General features: G+C 32.0%; 10 protein-coding genes and 2 pseudogenes across 12 annotated transcripts, besides 3 other annotated features; 10 read left to right on the top strand and 2 right to left on the bottom strand.

Moving 5' to 3' along the window:
* Nucleotides 1–4,814: part of a mobile genetic element that runs on past the window's edge.
* TVAGG3_0938500 (organellar and viral DNA polymerase type B) lies at nt 1,073–2,047 on the top strand (the record flags this gene model as incomplete). The annotated part of the gene is made up of 1 exon (XM_001320013.2): nt 1,073–2,047. A coding segment is annotated over one exon (975 nt), but the record flags the coding sequence as incomplete, so codon positions are not given.
* Nucleotides 2,339–2,582, bottom strand: TVAGG3_0938490 (annotated as a pseudogene). Its single transcript has one exon. A coding segment is annotated over exon 1 (244 nt).
* Nucleotides 2,617–3,055, top strand: TVAGG3_0938480 (uncharacterized protein; the record flags this gene model as incomplete). Its single annotated transcript, XM_051252820.1, has 1 exon — nt 2,617–3,055. A coding segment is annotated over one exon (439 nt), but the record flags the coding sequence as incomplete, so codon positions are not given.
* Nucleotides 3,163–4,775, top strand: TVAGG3_0938470 (annotated as a pseudogene). Its single transcript has one exon. A coding segment is annotated over exon 1 (1,613 nt).
* A 1,384-nt stretch (nt 4,815–6,198) lies between the features above and the next one.
* Nucleotides 6,199–6,235: a mobile genetic element.
* A 1,172-nt stretch (nt 6,236–7,407) lies between these two features.
* Nucleotides 7,408–7,445: a mobile genetic element.
* A 176-nt stretch (nt 7,446–7,621) lies between these two features.
* On the top strand, nt 7,622–9,211 carry TVAGG3_0938430 (profilin binding; the record flags this gene model as incomplete). Its single annotated transcript, XM_001306731.1, has 1 exon — nt 7,625–9,136. One exon carries the CDS (start codon nt 7,625–7,627, stop codon nt 9,134–9,136), a length of 1,512 nt encoding a protein of 503 aa, XP_001306732.1.
* An 886-nt stretch (nt 9,212–10,097) lies between these two features.
* TVAGG3_0938420 (Ankyrin repeat family) lies at nt 10,098–11,033 on the top strand (the record flags this gene model as incomplete). The annotated part of the gene is made up of 1 exon (XM_001306732.1): nt 10,098–11,033. One exon carries the CDS (start codon nt 10,098–10,100, stop codon nt 11,031–11,033), a length of 936 nt encoding a protein of 311 aa, XP_001306733.1.
* Nucleotides 11,034–11,195: 162 nt separating this feature from the next.
* TVAGG3_0938410 (biological adhesion protein) lies at nt 11,196–14,168 on the top strand (the record flags this gene model as incomplete). The annotated part of the gene is made up of 1 exon (XM_001306733.1): nt 11,196–14,168. The coding sequence occupies one exon, from the start codon at nt 11,196–11,198 to the stop codon at nt 14,166–14,168; it is 2,973 nt and encodes a 990-aa protein (XP_001306734.1).
* Nucleotides 14,169–14,624: 456 nt separating this feature from the next.
* On the top strand, nt 14,625–14,792 carry TVAGG3_0938400 (protein ubiquitination; the record flags this gene model as incomplete). The annotated part of the gene is made up of 1 exon (XM_001306734.1): nt 14,625–14,792. The coding sequence occupies one exon, from the start codon at nt 14,625–14,627 to the stop codon at nt 14,790–14,792; it is 168 nt and encodes a 55-aa protein (XP_001306735.1).
* A 15-nt stretch (nt 14,793–14,807) lies between these two features.
* TVAGG3_0938390 (protein ubiquitination) lies at nt 14,808–16,037 on the top strand (the record flags this gene model as incomplete). The annotated part of the gene is made up of 1 exon (XM_001306735.1): nt 14,808–16,037. One exon carries the CDS (start codon nt 14,808–14,810, stop codon nt 16,035–16,037), a length of 1,230 nt encoding a protein of 409 aa, XP_001306736.1.
* A 552-nt stretch (nt 16,038–16,589) lies between these two features.
* Nucleotides 16,590–18,059, top strand: TVAGG3_0938380 (uncharacterized protein; the record flags this gene model as incomplete). The annotated part of the gene is made up of 1 exon (XM_001306736.1): nt 16,763–17,953. The coding sequence occupies one exon, from the start codon at nt 16,763–16,765 to the stop codon at nt 17,951–17,953; it is 1,191 nt and encodes a 396-aa protein (XP_001306737.1).
* Nucleotides 18,060–18,281: 222 nt separating this feature from the next.
* Nucleotides 18,282–19,071, bottom strand: TVAGG3_0938370 (maturation of LSU-rRNA from tricistronic rRNA transcript (SSU-rRNA, 5.8S rRNA, LSU-rRNA); the record flags this gene model as incomplete). Its single annotated transcript, XM_001306737.2, has 1 exon — nt 18,339–19,058. The coding sequence occupies one exon, from the start codon at nt 19,056–19,058 to the stop codon at nt 18,339–18,341; it is 720 nt and encodes a 239-aa protein (XP_001306738.1).
* A 79-nt stretch (nt 19,072–19,150) lies between these two features.
* TVAGG3_0938360 (uncharacterized protein) lies at nt 19,151–20,428 on the top strand (the record flags this gene model as incomplete). The annotated part of the gene is made up of 1 exon (XM_001306738.1): nt 19,151–20,428. The coding sequence occupies one exon, from the start codon at nt 19,151–19,153 to the stop codon at nt 20,426–20,428; it is 1,278 nt and encodes a 425-aa protein (XP_001306739.1).
* Between the last annotated feature and the right edge of the window lie 65 nt (nt 20,429–20,493).

Genomic DNA, 20,493 nt, shown 5'->3' with positions numbered 1-20,493 from the left:
AAGGATTGGACTTTAGAGAAGAAGATGTTAGTTAACAGAAGATATGAAACAAGGTATGCAATTAACTCAAAGTTAGTTACACCACTTGCAAAAGTCATTGAACTCTTGTTTGCTAACAATTATTTCGAACCAATTAGAACAGGAGAACTTTGCACATACTTCACAACGATGTATAATGAGAACCTTGAAGAAATGATTGACCTCACATACAATGAGCGTTATTGCGCAAGGATGAAGAAAGATTGGAGTTCAGAGACGAAGAAAGACATGAAGTTCCCAAGAGAACATGTTTTCTTTGCTGACTTCGAAGCATCAACTGATGGAAACATTCACAAAACCCGTAAACAATTGGATCATGGAAGATGACGATGATGGTTATACATCAATTTGGGGAAGTGACTGTGCGTCAAAATTCCTCGAAGCTTTACCAGATAAGAGTTTAGTTTATTTCCACAACTTATCGTACGATGTCACTTTTCTCATGTCTCAGTTAGAAGAGATTACAGGAACTCCAATCATCAAAGGTTCACAAACGATGCAGATACAAGGAAAGTACAAAGGAAAACTTCTCTGCTTCAAAGACTCTTATGCAATCATCTCAACTAAGTTGGAAAGATTCCCTGAAATGTTTCACCTCACTAGTGGTGAAAAAGAAGTTTTCCCATATAATTACTACACGGAAGAGTTAGTTAATACAACTAAAGTTGGTAACATCGATGATGCCATGAATCATGTCAAAGATATTGAAGCTTTTAATGAGAACATTGAGAAGATTGAAGATTGCAAGATTGATGATGAACACTTTGACATGGAAGTTTATTCGTCATTCTATTGCGGTCAAGATGTACGCATTTTACGAGATGGCTTTCTTAAGTTCCGCAATGACCTCATGACTGAGTTTGAAATAGATGCTTATGATTATGTTTCAATAAGTTCTATCTCAAACAAACTCTTTGAGAAGAGAGTATATTGGAAGAACGGTAATCTCTTTGATCTTGCAGGAAAACCTCGTGAATATATTTCCAAGTGTATTCAAGGAGGAAGATGCATGCTAGCTGAGAACAAGAAGCAATACAATGAAGGAGAACTCATCACTGACTTCGATGCTGTATCATTGTATCCATCAGCAATTGCTAGACTTTACTGTTTAGAAGGAATTCCAAAAGTTATGACAGAAGAGATGAAGAGCAGTGAATACTTGTTGGAGCATCTCTTTGATGATGACCAAGCTGAACCAACAAAGGAAAAGTTCATCTCAGGATTTTACTGTCAGATCGAGATCTTGTCGATCGGTAAGAACTCAGCATTCCCATTGATTGTCGTCAATCCTGACATCAACCCTGACTTACATGTTGCCAGAAGTTCCAATACATGCTGCAAGATGTTCGTAGACCACATTACGCTTCAAGATCTGATCAAGTTCCAAGAGATCTCATGCAAAGTCATTGATGGATACTATTATGATGGAAAAAGGGACATGACAATAAGGAATGAAGTTAAGAAGCTCTTCGAATTACGTGCTAAGTATAAGAAGGAAGGTAATCCGATACAAGAGATCATCAAACTTCTTTTGAACAGTATCTATGGTAAGACGATATTAAAGCCCATTGACAAAAAGATTCGTTTCATCAAGGACAATAAGCTCACTGACTATATCATTAAGAACTATAATGACATACAGACAATAGAGTTCATCCCCGATTCCGAACTTTCATGTGTAAAGTCATTTAAACCTATCGTTCGTCACTTTAACTATTGTCCATTAGGTGTTTCAATCCTTTCTATGTCCAAACGAATCATGAATGAAGTATTCTTCACAGCAGAAGATTTGGGCTTGAAGTTGTTCTATCAGGATACAGATAGTTTACACTTGTATGAGAAGGACTTAGATAAGTTAGCAGAAGAATACAAGAGAAGGTATAACAGAGAACTCATTGGAAAAGCACTGGGTCAATTTCATTCAGACTTTGCAGAGATTACTGCAGGACATATGTCTAAGGCACAAAGATCTATATTCGTTGGAAAGAAGACTTACCTCGACGAATTAACCAATGACCTCAAGGAAATTGCTTTCCACTGTCGAATGAAGGGAATCACACAGGACGTAATTGCACTTACTGCAAACCAAATGTTCCCAGATGCGATACAAGTACATTATGACGAGAAGAAAGGTTTGTTCTTCCCTGAGAAAGTTGGGGAAAAATATAGCATCGTGGAATTGTACAAATCTCTTTATGAAGGTGATGAGATAACCTTTGACTTGTGCATTGGTTCGAAACCATGCTTCAACAAAAATAAGGACTTCACTATTTCAACGAAGTCATCTTTTGAACGTAAGTTAAAGTTCTAAACACTTACTTATTATTTTTCTTAGCTTCTTCCTCTTCTCTCAATTTCTTTGCAATCATTCGTGGATTCTTTGCGCGTCCAGCTGCTAATGCAGCTAATTGTTTCTCTGTGAGTTTACGCTTTGGTTTAGCTGGTTTCTCTTCTTGTGTTTGTTCTTTTGGTTTGAGTTCATTAAGTATTTCTTCACGAAGTTCATTCTTGAGTGCTTCTCTGTCGAAAGTATTCTCAGTCATTTTGTTAGGAGTAAAAAATTTTATTAGGATAGAAATGACGTCAAAACTTTCACCAAGTGAAAAGCAATCAATCATATTGAATGAAGCTAAAGGAATACAACATCCATTATATTATGTTTGTCATATGAAGAATGGTTCAGTTCAAGTTAGAAAGAGAAAGGCACCATTGAATTCACCAGCTCCTGCCCCAGCTCCTGTTGTTCAAGAAGCTCCTAAAGTTGATGAGAAGAAAGAAGAAGAACAAGCATATACTAATAAAATGTTGTTAGAGATGATGACAAAGATATTAGAACGTAACAGTGTAGTTAATGAACCAAACATGGACCCAATTGAACGTGAGAAGGAAACTAAAGAGAATCAAGAATATGTTCAATCAATGGAAGAGAAAAGAATACACTTCGATGATGAACCAGAGCCTGAACCAGAACCTCCTAAACCTCAGCCACAAATAAGACGAATAATCCCAAGAATAAGAAGATTGTAAATTTTTTATAGCTGAGAAAGATGTTGAACGATAACCTCAATACATACAGTATTGCTGATTCCATCAGACAAGTAAGATATTATTTCGATCAAGTTGATGGGGCAGTTCCTATTGGAGATACTAACCATAGATATGTCCCAACAAAAGTGCCAGCTATGCCGACAAATACTATTGATAACGGTTATATTACATTTAACATATCACCACCTGGTGAGAACATGATTGACTTATATAATACGTTCATTAGTGGTTATGTCGATGGTGAGTGCATAATTACAACAGAAACTGAACCAGCTGATGAAAAAGTTCCTAAATATGATGGTGAAGTATATAAAGAAAGAGCTGTTGAGACAGCTCCTACAGGATCAAATGTTACAGCAATTAAAGCAATTGATACTAAATATGCTGGTGGCAAATCATGTGCACATCTTCCAGCAATTTGGTTGGGATACATTGATTCATTCTATGCTGTTGAATCATATCAATTAATCGCTAATGGTAAAAGTGTTTATACACAAGATAATGCTAGAGAAGAAGGTTACATTACTTCTACTGCATCTACAACAGAAGCTATTAAGAAAGTTGATGTATTTAGTAAGGCTAGACATAAAGATGTTTTCAATAGATGTGATACAGTTCGTTCTGGACAGATTATTGAGTTCAATAAACCAATTAGTGGTGCAACTACATTAAAGTTCCACATACCAATCAAGATTGACCTAAGAAGATTCCTAATACTTAATAACATTAGATTCCTTCCAGCGTTTGCTGGTAACTTACAACTTAAGGTTAAGTTCAGTATTGCTGGTATGGTTTGGACACCATTAAGTTATCAGGATATTCTACCATTACCGAACATGCAAGCCAATGTTACAAGCTATATTCCAATCACTAATCACTTCACTCCTATCTATGAAGGTATCAAAGTTATTGATACTGTAACTTGGAATGCCGATAAGAGTACGATATCATTTGGTACCAAGTTTATTAAGTTCACTAAGAAGAATGCAAACTTCTTTGAAATGATTACATACTGTAACTCATTCTCTTTGGACCCTAACATCTATAGTGATTTGGTGACAAGATATTCGGCAAAGACTCTAAACTTCCCAATCAAAAGAATTGACTGCATTACTATGGATGGTTCAATGGCTAAAGGTGAAGGAACTCCTTGTACATTCACGGCAGCATTTACTCCATTATATGTGAACACCATTTATACACTATTTAAGAAAACACCTAATTATAACACTACCTATGAAAATCCATTGTTTGAACAAATTCAATTGAACTGTGGAGCATATGGTAACATACCCGCTGAGGCTCAAGCATCTAATGATCCAATCTTCTATGAGATGCAGGCAAATGCCACTAACAATAATAACGATACTGTTGGCTTCAACTATGATGTCATGAGGTCTATCACAACCACATCAGTCCCTCAATTTGGAATCGAGTCAAATGACTTAGGTCATTACCTATGTGGATTCCCTTGCGAAACTGATTATACATTCCAACAGGGTCAGTTATCTAATTCACCTATTACATATAAGCTTACAGTTAAGCCAACAGCAGAGTCTATTAAATATACTGAGAAACCAGTGTTATGCTTCTTACGTCACGTTTGCCTCTCCATACAGATTAAACAGGTGGGACCACCTATCGTACTTCTCGACGATTATGATTTATCAGCCCCTGCTAGTGAATAAAGGTTAGTTTACATATGAACGTTTATTTTTACACATATATGCGTACATATGCGCCCGTATGGTGTCAGTTTTCTGTCACTTTTTTCATTGTGTCGGTGCCTGTAGCTGTAGGCTACAGGCGACGCACAATGTATACTGTACTAAAAATGGTATTGGAATTTAACCTTAAATAATTAATAAAAGATATGTCATTTGGGAGTAACCCCAATCATTATATAATGCTTTGGTAAAAATTATTCATGAAACTTTTGACTTTTTTCTTGATATTTATTCGCTCGAAATTATAATTGTATCAATAGTATTAATAGTATTATAAAACTTTATAATTCAAAGTCAGTACATTAAACAATGATAGTGCATCTTAAGATTTTTAACGTTCATTCAAATCTTTCAAATTATTGTAATCTTGAAGCATTGTATACTAGTTCATATATTTATTTAGATTACTGATGTATATTTTCTGCATGCGTTTTCTATTCTTATATGAATTATGTTATGATCGAACAATAAAGCAAATTCATTTTTGGCCCTTCAATTATATATACTATCACCTTACTATGTTAATCCTAGGGTCTTCAACTTTCTCATTTTCATTATCATAACAAGAATAAACTCATAGAAACGGAGTAGTTTAGTGCTGTGTGATCCGAAAAATTCATAATATGAGCTAAATTTTACCAGAGTATATCTTTTGCTTCGGATAATAAGAATAAATTCCCGTAATACCTCATTCCAATTAAAAATGTACCAAAATTACACGGTTAATTATCCTTCAGCTTCAAAACTAATAAGAAAAACTCCGAAAACCTAAAAGAAGAACCTTTCGAATAAAATTTTGTAAATGATTGAAGGGTAAATTGAATTTTTACAAATTTTACACAGTCATGAAGCGAAGAGTAGGGGTAATTTTAGCTAAAAGTGACGCGCCTGTAAAAAGTGACACACCCGTGAAGGGTGTGATTACCGATCGGTAATTTCGACAGTTTAGAATTTAAAATTTTTTATGGAACTGTTGCGAGTTTCATAAAGAATTTAAGGAATATAAGCAAAGATTTGAATCAAAATCTTAGACCTAAGCCGATCGCTTCGCTCGCGGCTTCCGCGAATTACAGATCAGCAAAGATTTGAATCAAAATCTTCGAACTAAGCCGATCGCTTCGCTCGCGGCTTTCTTTATTATTTTAAATTTGCATATTTCCATCAAAAGTTCATAAGGTAAAAAATTTCGTTTATATTATTGCAAAATAAAATCTTCATTATCAAAATAATATTAAATGATAATATAATATAATTTATAAACAACTATTATTTAATAAAGTTTAATTGCCAAGGTTCATCTAATTTTTTGATTTTTAATGTTTTATGAATTTTATTTATCATGTATATATCTAATGAAGATTATATATGTAGAAGATAAGTACTGTAATAAACAGAAATTCATCAAAAGTGACAGCTCTCAATTTTTTGACATTTGTAAATTCTAAATTGAATGAGAAAAATGAAATAATACTAAGCATAATACAATATTCTAGATTTAATTATAATTAGGAAAAGTTGGTTTTGAGAGTACTTTTCATAGGCATATAGAATGAAATCTTCTGAAAAATAATATCACATAAACTCATATTATTTTCTAATATATAACTATTTTATATAAAAATCAAATTCAATGATCTTAAAAGCGAAGGATAAACCTCAAAATTTACGAATATAATGAGTGGGAATATAATGCTTATCTATCATAAAACCATATGAAATATCAATTTTTGCTTTACGCCTAATTTTTGACGACAATTAGCAAAAAATGTTAAATGTTAACACTCAGTCCATTTGAATATGAAAAATAAAATTGACTTTGATTAAATGTTTTTATTTATCATGCAATTCTTCTTGCGACCAAAGATTTGAATAAAAGTTCAAAAAATAAGATAGCTTAAAAAATAATATACGGTAGTGTTTACTAATAGATGAATAGTATATAAATTCTATTAAAATGGATTTGATCCAAAAAAATATATAAAATTTGATCATAAATAAAATCGTTTTAAATTACTTCTTCATTTAAATTATAACAATTATTTTTGGTTTTATATTTTTTTGGATCAAATCCATTTTAATAGAATTTATATACTATTCATCTATTAGTAAACACTACCGTATATTATTTTTTAAGCTATCTTATTTTTGAACTTTTATTCAAATCTTTGGTCGCAAGAAGAATTGCATGATAAATAAAAACATTTAATCAAAGTCAATTTTATTTTTCATATTCAAATGGACTGAGTGTTAACATTTAACATTTTTTGCTAATTGTCGTCAAAAATTAGGCGTAAAGCAAAAAATTGATATTTCATATGGTTTTATGATAGATAAGCATTATATTCCACTCATTATATTCGTAAATTTTGAGGTTTTTCCTTCGCTTTTAAGATCATTGAATTTGATTTTTATATAAAATAGTTATATATTAGAAAATAATATGAGTTTATGTGATATTATTTTTCAGAAGATTTTGTGTTCTTCTTCAAAATTTTTTTTATTAAAAAGAATCTTTACAAAATATACATTTACTTTAATTAATATTTAAAAACGTGCTCTATCAAAAGTTCCAAAAATTCAATATTTTAGCTTTTCTGAGGTGTCACTTTTGATGAATTTCTGTTTACAACAAAATAAACTATTTTTAGTTGCACAAATGCATGAATGAAAACCAAAAAATTTAAATCGTACTTTTAATTTTATTCAATTGATAAAAATATTTTCATCATAATCCAAAATCATTTTTGCATCAACATTTTAATAAAAAAATATCTCCTTTTTTTTTGAATTAAAACTAGTCTATTCAAGGAATGAGGTCACGCTTTTATATTCGGATCCCTAAAATAGATGGAATCCCTATGCATGATCTCCAGTCCAACCCTCTCTACGTTCAGATTGCAGATGAAGCAAACGGAGAAACAACGAAAACTCAGGAACGTAATCCTGACGATCTTAATTTTGACAATGAGACGCTCTGCTTTACTCCAAAACAGTTAGAAGGCGTATACAACTTTATGCTTAAATCCAAAACAGCTAGTGGCGAAAATGTTTTAGCAAATGTTAAAATACCACTTCAGGCAATACCAATCGATAAAAAAGTCAAAATAAAAGTTGAAATGACGAGAATAATGGTATCAGCTCAACCTTGGATGACTGTAGTTTTGCATTTTGATACAAAAGGAAAGCAACCGTTTGACTGTTCTAAAGGCAGATTTGATAGATCTAAAGCTCCTAACATAGTCGTTGGGTCCAAAAAAGGTCACGGAATGGCTTCTCATCATAATTCTTCCTCAGAACATCCCGATAGTGCCGGCGTACCAGATACAATTCCAGAATTTACAGAAGACATACAGGATGATGATTCTTCGGAAATTTTGCCACCATCGTATTCATCCCAACACGGCGGCAATCGTGATAAGGCCAATTTCCCTCCGAATGATAATCCAGGAAATCATCCACAGTTCCGAGTCCCTGGTAAGGTTACCTTTGCAAATCCAAATCAAGGTCAAGGCGACTTCCCGATGAACTTAGACTTAAATGATCCATCTAGAGGCCTTCACTCGAATCCCATCAGTCAATACGCATCTTTACCTCATGGAAATTACGGTGCAATGCCTCCTCCAGTTTTACCAACAGCACCAACACAATTTCCACAGCCATTACCTACCGGACCAGGTGGATTCCCTCCAATGGCCGGCGGAGTTCCACCAATGGGAATGCCGATGGGTGGAGGTGGAATGGGACCATCCTTTGCCCCGATGGGACTTCCACCAGCACAAGGAAGATCTCCAAAGGCTTTCTATTCAAATCCTGCACAGCCTCGCTTACACAATGTTAATTATAATCAAGTCCAAGGAATGAACCCACCAAAAGAGAACGCTCCTAGATTTAACAACCCATACTTGAAATCAGGAGCACCACAGATGCCAGTTGGAGATGAAGATGACCCATTAAATCCACAGCAAAATTCAAATCCAAATTTAGCGAACCAAATTCAACAAAATATTAGCCGTCAGATGGCATTCTTAGACACAAAGAATCAACAGACATACAACCTTGGCGTTGGGCCTTCAGGTGGATTCCAAAATCAACCAAATTACAATCAGCAGTTATACGCTCAGCAAATGGCACAGACACAGTACCAGCAACAATTGGCACAACAATATCCTCAGCAGATGACCGGAGGCTATGGAGTTCCGTTACCAGCTCAATATCAGAGCGCACAAGCTTTATATCAGCCTACTCAGTATACACAACAACAGTATGGTTACCAATCTCCATCTCTTTATGCTACTCAGCCATATCCGCACTACCCGCGTTGATTTTGTTTCTTATCTATTCTTTTTTTTAATAAATATGCTTATTAATTATTAATTGTTACACATAAATAAAATCAGCCTGTTTACTAAAAAGTATTGATCCGATATTTCACGTAAAATCGATAAAATGGTTTATCAGAAAATGAACTGTTTTTTAGTCGGTGATATCGTTTTTATGCTTCGTATTATAGATTTAGCAATGCAATTATGTAACAATGATATTAATCCGAATAAAATTAATTGAACTCCGAGTTTGTCAAAACCAAATTGTGTAATCTGCTATTAATTAACGTTTTGCACTATGAACCATACCAGAAAAATAACATAAATGATGGATCGAGTAAGCATCCTAGTTTATAAAGAGTTTTGGGCCCGACAAATTTCCGGATCTGAAAACATTGCGTGAAAGAAACAAAAAAGAATAAATTCTGCATGTATTTCATATCGGGAATATGAATCAAGATTCAATTTATTTGAAATCACCCTGAACATTTTCGAAAAGTGACACTTTTAAAAAATATCTTCTTTTCACAAATTTCTTGCTATTGCAACTTCAAAGATTGAAGATATTATTAATAGCATAACAGATTCCAATCAAGAAGAGATATATCAGCAGCTCGAAAAAGAAGATCTTCTTTCGAATGAAAATTTATCTCAAAAGTTATCCAATTGCATTATTAAAATTTTGTTAGCAAAAAATCATCTATTTAACTTGCTAGGAAACTTTGTAGCTTATATGACAGAAAAGAAATCAGATTTTATTTCAATTTTTATTTCACAATGCTTTGAACAGCAATCAGAAACAGAGTATCAAAGAGTTGAAGTATTGTTCTTCTTTATTTTTGAGCTATTCAAAAAAGGATTTATCACAGAAAATATGATTTTTGAAAATTTGGAAAAAAATCTGAACAAAGGACCAAATCAACTGTTCATTTCTTTCTTTATCCTATCGCCTATTGTTATAATGAATCCTAGTCTTTATTCAAGAATAGATGCATACCTTAAATACAACTTGAAAGATCAAAATTGCAAAAAATTTTTGTTTGATTTTGAATCATACAAGAAAAATGATTTTCAAAGGTATAAAAACGAAATTTCATTTGATAATCTAGTTGCCAATAATGAGCTTCTAAGTATAATAGTCAATGATGATGTTAACAAGCTTATAGAATATGTTGATAGTGATTCTTATAAAACAAAAACGACAAAAAATGACAAAGTATTTTCTATACCTTATTATTTGCGTAAATCAAAAGAAATAATAGAAATAGCGTGCTATTTCGGATCTATAAACTGTTTGAACCATTTGCTGGAAAATTACATCGCTAAAAGAAATTCAAATCTTCAATATTATGCAATACAAAGCGGAAACTTAGAAATAATTCGAATTCTCGATGAAAAAGGATTTGATTTTATTGATTATTTACAATATGCTTGCTATTTCCATCAGAATGATATCTTTTTCTGGATTCTTAATGAAAAGAAACATCTGATATTTAATAAAATCAATCTCTTCAACAAATGCTTGATTGAATGCGCAAAAAGTGATAATTTGAAGCTGTTTGTTTATTGTCTTGATAGCAAAGCTAATATAAGTTACTGCGATGATCAAAAACGGAACTGTCTCTCCTATGCATGCGAGTATAATAACGAAGAAATTGTTTATATTTGTCTTGAAACAAAGTCATCAATTTCAAACAAAAAAGATATAAGTGGATCAACTCCATTGCATCATGCTGTAAGAAATTATCATAAAAATATCGTTGAAATACTTCTATCATTCAAAGATGTCGACTTGACTATTAAAGATTCATTTGAAAAAACAGCATTTGATTATGCAAATGATGAAATTAAAGATATATTCCTTGCAAATGAGAAACTTAAACAATCTTGTGAATAAAGAATATTATCTATCTTAATTATTGTTAATAGGCAAAAATATCTAATGAAGATTTCATTATTGATGATATATTTTAAAAACTTCAAGATTTAGTGGGCATTACTATATAAAATTTATATCACAATTTATGATTTTCCATTTTATATAATTGATAATTTTTTAATGGATACATCGCCTAATCAGCTGGCTCAAAAATCAGACGAAATCACGCCAGAAATGATTCAAGCAATTCAGCACGAGAATGAAGTATTGAAAGCCGAAAATGAGAAACTTAATTCCCAATTTCAAAATGCGTTACAAATTAATGAAGCCTTCAATCAATTGCAAAACGAAAATGCATCGCTTAATAAAAGCATATCAGATAAAATTCTAGAAATAAATGAACATCAAAACAAAATAGACATTTTAAATAACAAAATAAAACTACTTGAATCAAAATTCAATGATGAAAAGACGCAAATGATAGCTGCTCATCAACGAGAAATACTTAATCTTCAAGAAAAAATCAAATCTTATCAAGAATCAATTTCAAAATCGGAAGATAAATATAATAATCAATTAAAAGATAAAGAAATGCATTATAAAACAGAAATATCTTCTATTCAGCATAAAATTGATCAAATTTATCAATTTGCTTCCGCTTATTTTGAAGTTTCGGTTGATAGTGTTGATAAATTACAAGAGCAGTTTTCAAAACCACCAAAAGAAGTAATCAAAACCATTGAAACACCAGTAAAACAACCACAAAATATTCAACCAACAAAATCTGATTCTGAAAATGATTTTCAACAACAAATTCGTGAAGTTCAAGAGTCAGTAAAAGCTTCTGTATCTAAAGAATATGAATTGAAGCTTCAAGAGCAACAAAAATCTTTTGAAAAACAGTTGAAATCTTTCAAACAAGCATTTTTGCATCAAGAAAAGAAAATACAATCACTTCAACAGAAACTTGCAGATAGAACCATAGAATCAGACCAGCGCCTTAAAGATATGACTGCTGCTCAAACACAACTTCAAATTACAAGAAATGAATTTGAAAATATGAAAATAAATGAAATTATTAAACTTAACTCAACAATTGAAAACAAAAATGCTGAAATAAGTAAGTTAAAAGCAGAAAATAGCAAGCTTCAGGAAGAAATTTCCGAATTAATTTCAAAAAGTTCAAAAATCGAAAAGAAACAGTCTCAAATGCATAAAAAGATAGATAACTTAGAACATAATTATTCTCTTTCCCAAAATGAGAATTCTAAGCTGAAAATTCAAAATGAAAAATTAAATTCGCAATTAAACGATTTAACAGATAAATATAAGGATCAAATAGCAGTCTTGAAGTCTAGTAAACAAAATATTGAATCTTTAAATGAACAAAACAGAAATTTGAAATTAGATTTAGAAAAATCAAGAGCAGAAATAGATTTTAACAATGAAACAATGAATAACTTGAAATCTGATAATGAACAAATCAATAAACAAGTGGCTGATGCCTCAAATAAACTTAAGGAACTTCAAATTTCGATTCAAGAAAAAGATAAAGTTATTTTTGAACTCCAAACAGAAAGAGATAACATCAAATTAGAGAATAAATCAATCAGAGAAAAATTGATTTCATCAACATCAAAAATAGATGAATCTGCAATGATTCCAATTGCATATTGGACGTGTAAAGAATTTCCTGCAGAATTATCAAATATTATTACTGATATCTCTGCAAATCCAACATTAAGAACACCTACAAAACTTAAAACTGTTTTATCTGCAATAGCAAAATGGTATTCATCAAGAATTGAGAATCTAACAAAAGATATTGAAACAGAAAAGAACAAATTTGAAGAATTAAATAATAATGAACAAAGATTTTATACAAATGTCAATGAAATATTTGCAAATCTCAAATTAGATCAGAATGTTACTAAAAACAAAGACCAATTCGCATATGAAATCAATAAATATGTTAGAGAGCTAGAACAAAACGTTAATTCCCTTATTCAACAAAATAAACATTGTGATGAAATTTTATTTTCATTGTATACTGAATTAGATTCAGAAACACCTGAATTAGCATTGGAAACTATACATGAAATGAAGCAAACAATTGATGCTCTTAATTCTTCATATCAAAAGCAAGGAAATCAAATTTCAAAATTAGAGTCAAATATTCAGCAGAATGAAAAAGAAAAATTAGTTTTAGCAAAAGAGTTTAAACGTGAAATCAAGAAATTGAATTCACAAATTAAAGAATTGCAAACTCAAAACGAAAATCTTCAATCTCGCTATGAAAAAACTGCAAATGAAGCCAAAGAATCATTATCTATTAATGATAAAAAGATAAATGATCTTATCATTGCTTTAGATTCTCAAAAACAAACTTATGAACAAAAATTGCTGACTCTTTTGTCAGAAATCCAGAAACAAAAAGACGAAATAAATGAGAAACAGTCAGCAATTAGAGCATATATTGGCAAAGAAAAGCAATATGAAGCTCAAATCGATGAATTAACTGATAGATGTGAATCTAAAACAAATGAAATCAAAGAACTCAAAGTGAATCTTAGTAATACTGAGAAAATGATGAAAGAAAGGATTGATTCTGAGAGAAAGCTTTTTGAGGAAAAAATCATTAATTTATCTCAAAATAATAGCTCTGTCTCGCAAGAGAATAAAGCAAACGTTGATAGTTTGAACACAAAAATCTCAGAATTGCAAGATCAGCATAATAAAGAAAAAGAAAATTCATCAATTTTGCAGCTCAAAATTAAAAAACTTGAGATTGAACTTAATGCAACAAAAGCGGAACTAGAACGAGAGAAACTTTGCGAAGAATCAAAGATCAAACTTGGAATTTTATCTGTAGAAACTGAATACCAGAAGAGACTCGAAGAAATGAAGAATAGCATTGAATCAACAAAGAGAAATCTTATATCTCAAATCGGCTTGCAATTCTCATCAATGTTTAATGTTTCTTCGAAACTAGATGAAGGAACATTTGAAAGTTTCATTAAAGCGCTAAAATCTAGGATTAATTTCTTAACTGAGCAAGATCAGCAGCTGAGAGATATCTTAGAACTATCTCCAAGCCAATCAATTCCTGATGCTGTTGAAAAACTTCTCATTTCGAATCAACAAGAGGACTAAACTAATTATTTGTTTGTATTGTTAATTTACTAAATATGTTTTCATATAAAGTATTTGTAGAGGAAAAAAAATTCATTATAATTATATTGTCAGTTGCTCTTTCAAAAACATTTCATGCTTCAATGCACATTTCAAATCATAATGAAGTTAGAATTGTCTTAAGTTTTGATGAGGGTAAAAACATTTTCCTCCCTTTCAATTTCATTGAAAGAACTTTGGAGGAATATATATATATACATGTTTAACTACCAACTTTGCAAAAAGTCAATTAGCATATAATATAATGCTTATATTTAGTAAAATTTATATATATTTCAAGGCTGGATTGCGAGAAAAATTGAAATCGTGATTTTTTGAGTGGCAATAATATTTGTAACTATATATAATATCCAAATAATATATTATTGTGGATTCTGAAGTTTTACACTTTTTGAATTTAAAGGTGGTAAATTATTTATGTCCGACCAAGACGTTCATCCAAGCAAATACAACAAATTACGAAGTATCTGTAAATATTGCATCGATTCATATATTGCATTGTATCAGCTAAAAACGGAAAATGAAGAAGAATTAAAGTCAATTTACAAAATGATCAAAACAGAATTGATTGATTCAAATAAATAGCCTGCCCGAATAATTATGCGAGACATTTTAAATATAATTCCGTATAATAATCGCTATACAAAGTCATATTTATTTCTTGCCAAACTCATATCTGATGATTACCATATCATAGATGTCAACCGTGTTGAATTTATTTCAAACTTCCTTTTTTATAAAGAATATGGAATTAAATTAGACAAATCTAAGAATGTCGAAATTTTTAAAACAGAAAATCTCGATATTCATTCAGAAGATACAATTTACAGAGCAATTATGTATAATGACAAAGAAAAATTCATCATATTAACTGAAAGAGAAGAATTTGATAAAGATCAAAAACTTAAAAGTGATTTATATCCAGACTCTTACGAAGGATATTCATTATTTGAATTATGTTGTTATCATGGAGCAGTTGATTGTTTCAAGCTATTAAGAACGAAATTTAAGTCAGAAATAACTGATACATGTTTACAAATTTCATTTTTAGGACGAAATCAAGAGATCATGAGCGAATGTTTAAAATATCAAACACCAGATATCTGTACAATGGAATATGCGATTGTTTCGCACAACGTTGATTTTGTTACATTCTTGATGAATGAATACAATATCAAGATCGATTTAGAATCCATTGGATTTTACAATAATCTTGAAATCTTTTTGGTTTATTTCGATCAAACTAATGATATAAACAATTGTTTTGTTTATTCACCGATTTTTAATATTCCATCCCTTTTGGAATACTTCCTTTCACATGGTGCGAATATCAATGGAAAAATTCAAAATGGAAAAACCGCTCTACATATTGCGACATATTATAATAGTAAAGAAATTGCAGAAGTTCTTATTTCACATGGTGCAAATATCAATGAAAAAGATGCATATAACAGAACCGCACTCCATATGGCAGCTCTGTTCAATTGTAAGGAAACAGCTGAACTTCTTATTTCACATGGTGCAAATGTCAATGAAAAAGATAATAATGGACAAACAGTTCTTCATTATGCAGCATATATTAATAGTAAGGAAATAGCTGAACTTCTTATTTCACATGGCGCAAATATCAATGAAAAAGATAGAGATGGAAAAACAGCTCTTCAAGTAGCAGCAGAATTTAATTGTAAAAGATCAGCTGAACTTCTTATTTCACATGGTGCAAATATCAATGAAAAAGATGGAGATGGAAAAACTGCTCTTAATATTGCCATTGATAAGAATCATAAAGAAATGACTGGATTTCTTATTTCACATGGTGCGATAAAATAATGCTCTTACATAAAATATCCTTTAGTTTTCTGGTATTTTCGAAGATTTTCTTTAGAAAGTAAATTGAATGTATAATAATTGTTTTTGCGCATTTTTTGTACATGAAATTGTTAGATGTGATGAGTTATATTATATTCATCCTGGTGAAGTTGCACATGAGTTCACTGGATACAGTCTTCCAAAAATGCATGACATGTTTAGGAAGGGATTCAATCTGGATAGTACTACGCCAACGAAATAAAATATGTTGAATAAAAAACCGACCGACATTTCACAAATGTTGTGGAGTTTCAGACAGAATTGAACAGAAAATGCAAACTTATTCAATGAAATATCAGAGAAATATGCAATTCTCATGAAGAAAGAGGAAATTATTATGCTGAAATATTATTTTTGATTGCCAGTGGAGAATAATCGTTTATCATGCTCTATTTATGAGAAAAATGTCTTCCATTGTAGTATTTTATGCGGACCTTGTCACTCTGATACAATTTCATATTCATTAAAAAATAATATATTCTTAGTTGTTAATAGGATCATAAATATTCCATACTTAATAGAAAATCAACGGAAATAAAATCTTCGGAACTCAAGCATATATCTGATTGAAGTCAAGCTTGGTAGAGAAGCTATTTATCTGCATTAATTTCAAAGATATAAATTTGGAAATTCAGGAACCTTCAATAAAAAAATTCACGTTTTTAAAAAGTGACATCTAACGTACAATGAGTCTCTCGCCCGAAGAAACGCGTCAATACGTTGATGCTCTTGTAGCCGGTGGATCATTAGCGAAAATTCCTGTTGAATATCATCCACAATTACTTATGCCACTTTCAGCAGCAAAAAACGAAGCAATTGTTGCTGGAAATGCAGCTCAAGTTAAAAGAATTCAAGTTTTAATGAAAAGCTTAAAGTTAGGTACAGACAGGACAACATCTGCGCGCAGGCAAAAAACTATTGTTCGATCTACTTCTCGTTCTACAACTGTTGATGAGCCTATTTCACCACTAGTCGATGAATTAATGGATGGCAGACCAACAGAGACAGTTGATGATTCTCAATTAGCTGAAGTTATTCAGGGATTAAAAGATAAAATTGAAGATCTTAAATTAGTTGCAGATTATAGAGGTTTACAGCACGCAGAGAATCTAATTCAAGAGTTAAATTCACGAAAATACGAAGCTACATATGCAGCAGCGAAAATTACAATGCTAGCACAAATACAAGACCAATTAAATTTGACTCAGATGAAATTGCAAGAAACTCAAGACTATTGGAACCAAAAATTAGCTGAAACAGATCAAGAATATCAAGCTGAAAGAGAAGCTTTGATTAACGATCAACAAAAAGAACTTGAAGAAAATAACAATTCTTTCCCTTTTACGTTACCAGCCAATTTCAGAAAGCTTAGTCCACAAGTACTACAATTACGTGATCAAGAGAAGCATCTTTTTTATTCAAAAAGATATGAAGATGCAATTTTCTACCGAGATCGTGCAGATAAGTTAGAACTTGAAGAAATGGAAGTTCAGCGTGCCAAATTCAATAGAGCATTCGAAGCCAGAAGAAAGCAGTTGATTGAAACTCAAAAATCTCAATTAGAATGTTTTGAAAAACGATGGGAAAGAAAAAAGCTTAGAATACAAATGGATGCAAATGCTGAAATCAATCCTCTAAAGATTGCCGAATCTAAACTCCAAGACAGAATAAACCGTATAGATTCTGAGATCGAAGGATCTTCGCACACAGCTACGACGTCAGGAAGAATTACTTCTAGAGCTGGAGGAATGACAACAACGCCTCTTAAAAGATCTTCCCTTAGAGCTACTCCCGCATCTGTCAATCCAAGAATTAGAAACTATGCAGCGATTAAGATGACTCCAAGAGGTTCTTCTAGAGCTCAACAAAGATACTAATTTTTAATATTATTATGTTTTTTGTTTTTATAGAAATTTTTGAATTTAAAATGTATGTACTATCGATTCTTCTTATCATGTTTCTTAATTTCATTAGTAAACCAACACAATCATTTGAAGCTTATTGAAAAATTAATACGAATAACATTCAAGCATTTAATTGATGATTCACTAGTATAATATTATTTAATTTTTTGAAACTGAAATTAAGAAGATTTAAACGATATCACGCTCATAAACTATCTAAAGTGCTCATAAATTGAAAGCGTTATTCAGAAAAATGAAATTTTAAAATTAAATTTAAATCAAGTAATTGAATAATTATTAATTCCTCGATAAAAAAGAGTTGAATTAGTATGAAAAATGTATAATCTAAAGAAATGATTTAGATCATTCTCTCGATAAGCTCATCGATGAGGTGCTCGCGGTTGCCGTAGTCACCACCCTCGACGTAAGCGCGGTTGATCTTCTTGTAGCCGCCCTTTGGAGCATGAAGCTTGAAGACAGCAAGGAAGCGGTTGGCAGCAGCGAAGTGTGGGCCAACTGTGTAGATTTCGTGAGCAAGGTCTTCAACAGACTCAATACCGAACTGACCAAGGGCAACCTTGATGATCTGGTTGTCAACAATTGGGATGCGCTGGCCGTTGAGGGAAGCTGTGCCGAGTCTGTAGATGAGCTTGCGGACCATGTCAACAGATGGGTAGCCGAAAGCAACTTGTGGTGTGACGCGCTTGAGCATCTCGATTGTAGCCTTGTTAAGGCGAACGAAGATAGCGTTGTGCTTCTGGTTGAGTCTGAAGAGGTGGAGGATCTTGCGGACATGTGGGTGGAGCTTGTTTGTACCCTTTGTACGGATAACGAAAGCGAACTTAGCTTCGGCTGGGACGTAGAAAGCGCCTTCAGCTGTGGCCTTGTTCTCGGCATCGATTTCGGCCTTAACCTGAGCGACGTACTCAGCGGCGTACTTCTTAGCGCGCTCCTGGATCTTGGCTTCGTTAGCCTTGGCAGCAGCGACGAGCTCCTCCTTCTTCTTGAGGTAGGCAGCCTTCTGGGCTTCAGTGCGTGCCTGGATCTTCTTGAGTGCCTCAGTCATTGGCTTAGACATTTGTTGAAAAGGTCGGACCACAGCCGCCAAAAACCGGAAAAGTGTGTAAAAAGTGACAAAATAATCGTTATGCAATTTTTTATTTATTTTTTATGAAAAAGAATCTCTTTGATTATTCATCATCTTCGGGTGATGAAGACATACAACAATTCTGGAGGTCTAGACATGCTCCAACTGCAAAAGAAAAAGCACTTTTAAGAGAAATGAATATCGATAATTTGCTAAAGGAAAGAAAATTAGAAACAGAATATCTATCTGAGTCTAAATCACAAGAAACTAAAAATCAAGAAAAGAAATATATTACTGAAATTAAAGAAAAAGCAAATTATGAAACAGTTGATTTTGAAGATGGATCAATTTTCGGTGAGAAACATATCGAGTTCCCCAAAGGAATAATTGATCTTATTGAAACAACAAACACTTACAAAAATTCAGAATTTGATAAATTTGAGTTAGTTGAGAAATGGGTTTATCATGCAGCACTTAAAGCCCCACAAGATATTTTGATAAATTCGAGAGTTGTTTACAGGATTCTTTTGACGCTTGCAAAAACAAAAAATATTATTTTTGGGGAATCCATCTTTAATATACTCAAATTTGTACCGATGGATATTCTGGATTTTTCATACATTTATAATCTATTTAAATTAATACTAAATACTGATAGCAATCTGATAATTTATCCAATTTTACTTATGAAACCACAATTGTATCATAGATGTAGTACGACTGTCATAAAACAAATGGTTTATATACTAATAGGAGGAATTCTTACATCAGCTATCTCAAGAAATCCATTATTCTACGTATTGCCATCAAATTTACTAAATTCTCTTAGCGAACTCAGTAAATCTGAACAGAGAAAATCTGCTAATGCTGTTGCCGAGATACTCAAAGAATTACCAATAGAATCAATGGGTGAATTAGTTTCATTTCTTCCTATTGACAGTGCTGCAGCGGAATTTACATCAACACTTGCATTTTCCATGTTATTTTACTATTTACAGCTAGGACTCCCTGATCCTGAAAATCCAAAAGGAAATATGGATTTAATTGTCCAAAATATCCATACTTTGAAGAATCTTTGTACATCTGGTGAACTTAAAAATATATTGACTGCAAGTGCTGTTATTGCGACACTTGAAAAACTCACAGTTATTGAAATTAACTTCAAACAACTTGATAAAAGGAAAATTACAAGAATGTCTCATGTTTTACACATGAGTTTTTACACCAAAAACCATGTTGATTTAGTAGCTCTAAAGGAGCAATTCCATTTCACAAGAGTTCAACTTGATAATTGGTCAGATGAATACTTCCAAAATGAAGTTATTGAAGAAAATCCTTGGGGTGATGCTCCAGGAAAATAATTTGTTTGTTTGTTTTTTAAACAATCTTGTTTGTATTTTTATATTTAAAAAAAAAATTAATTAAA

Source organism: Trichomonas vaginalis, chromosome I, assembly GCF_026262505.1.
Source record: "Trichomonas vaginalis G3 chromosome I, whole genome shotgun sequence".
Classification (NCBI taxonomy): domain Eukaryota; phylum Parabasalia; order Trichomonadida; family Trichomonadidae; genus Trichomonas; species Trichomonas vaginalis.
Note: the sequence above shows the minus strand (reverse complement) of the source record. Positions and strands in the feature narration are given on the sequence as shown.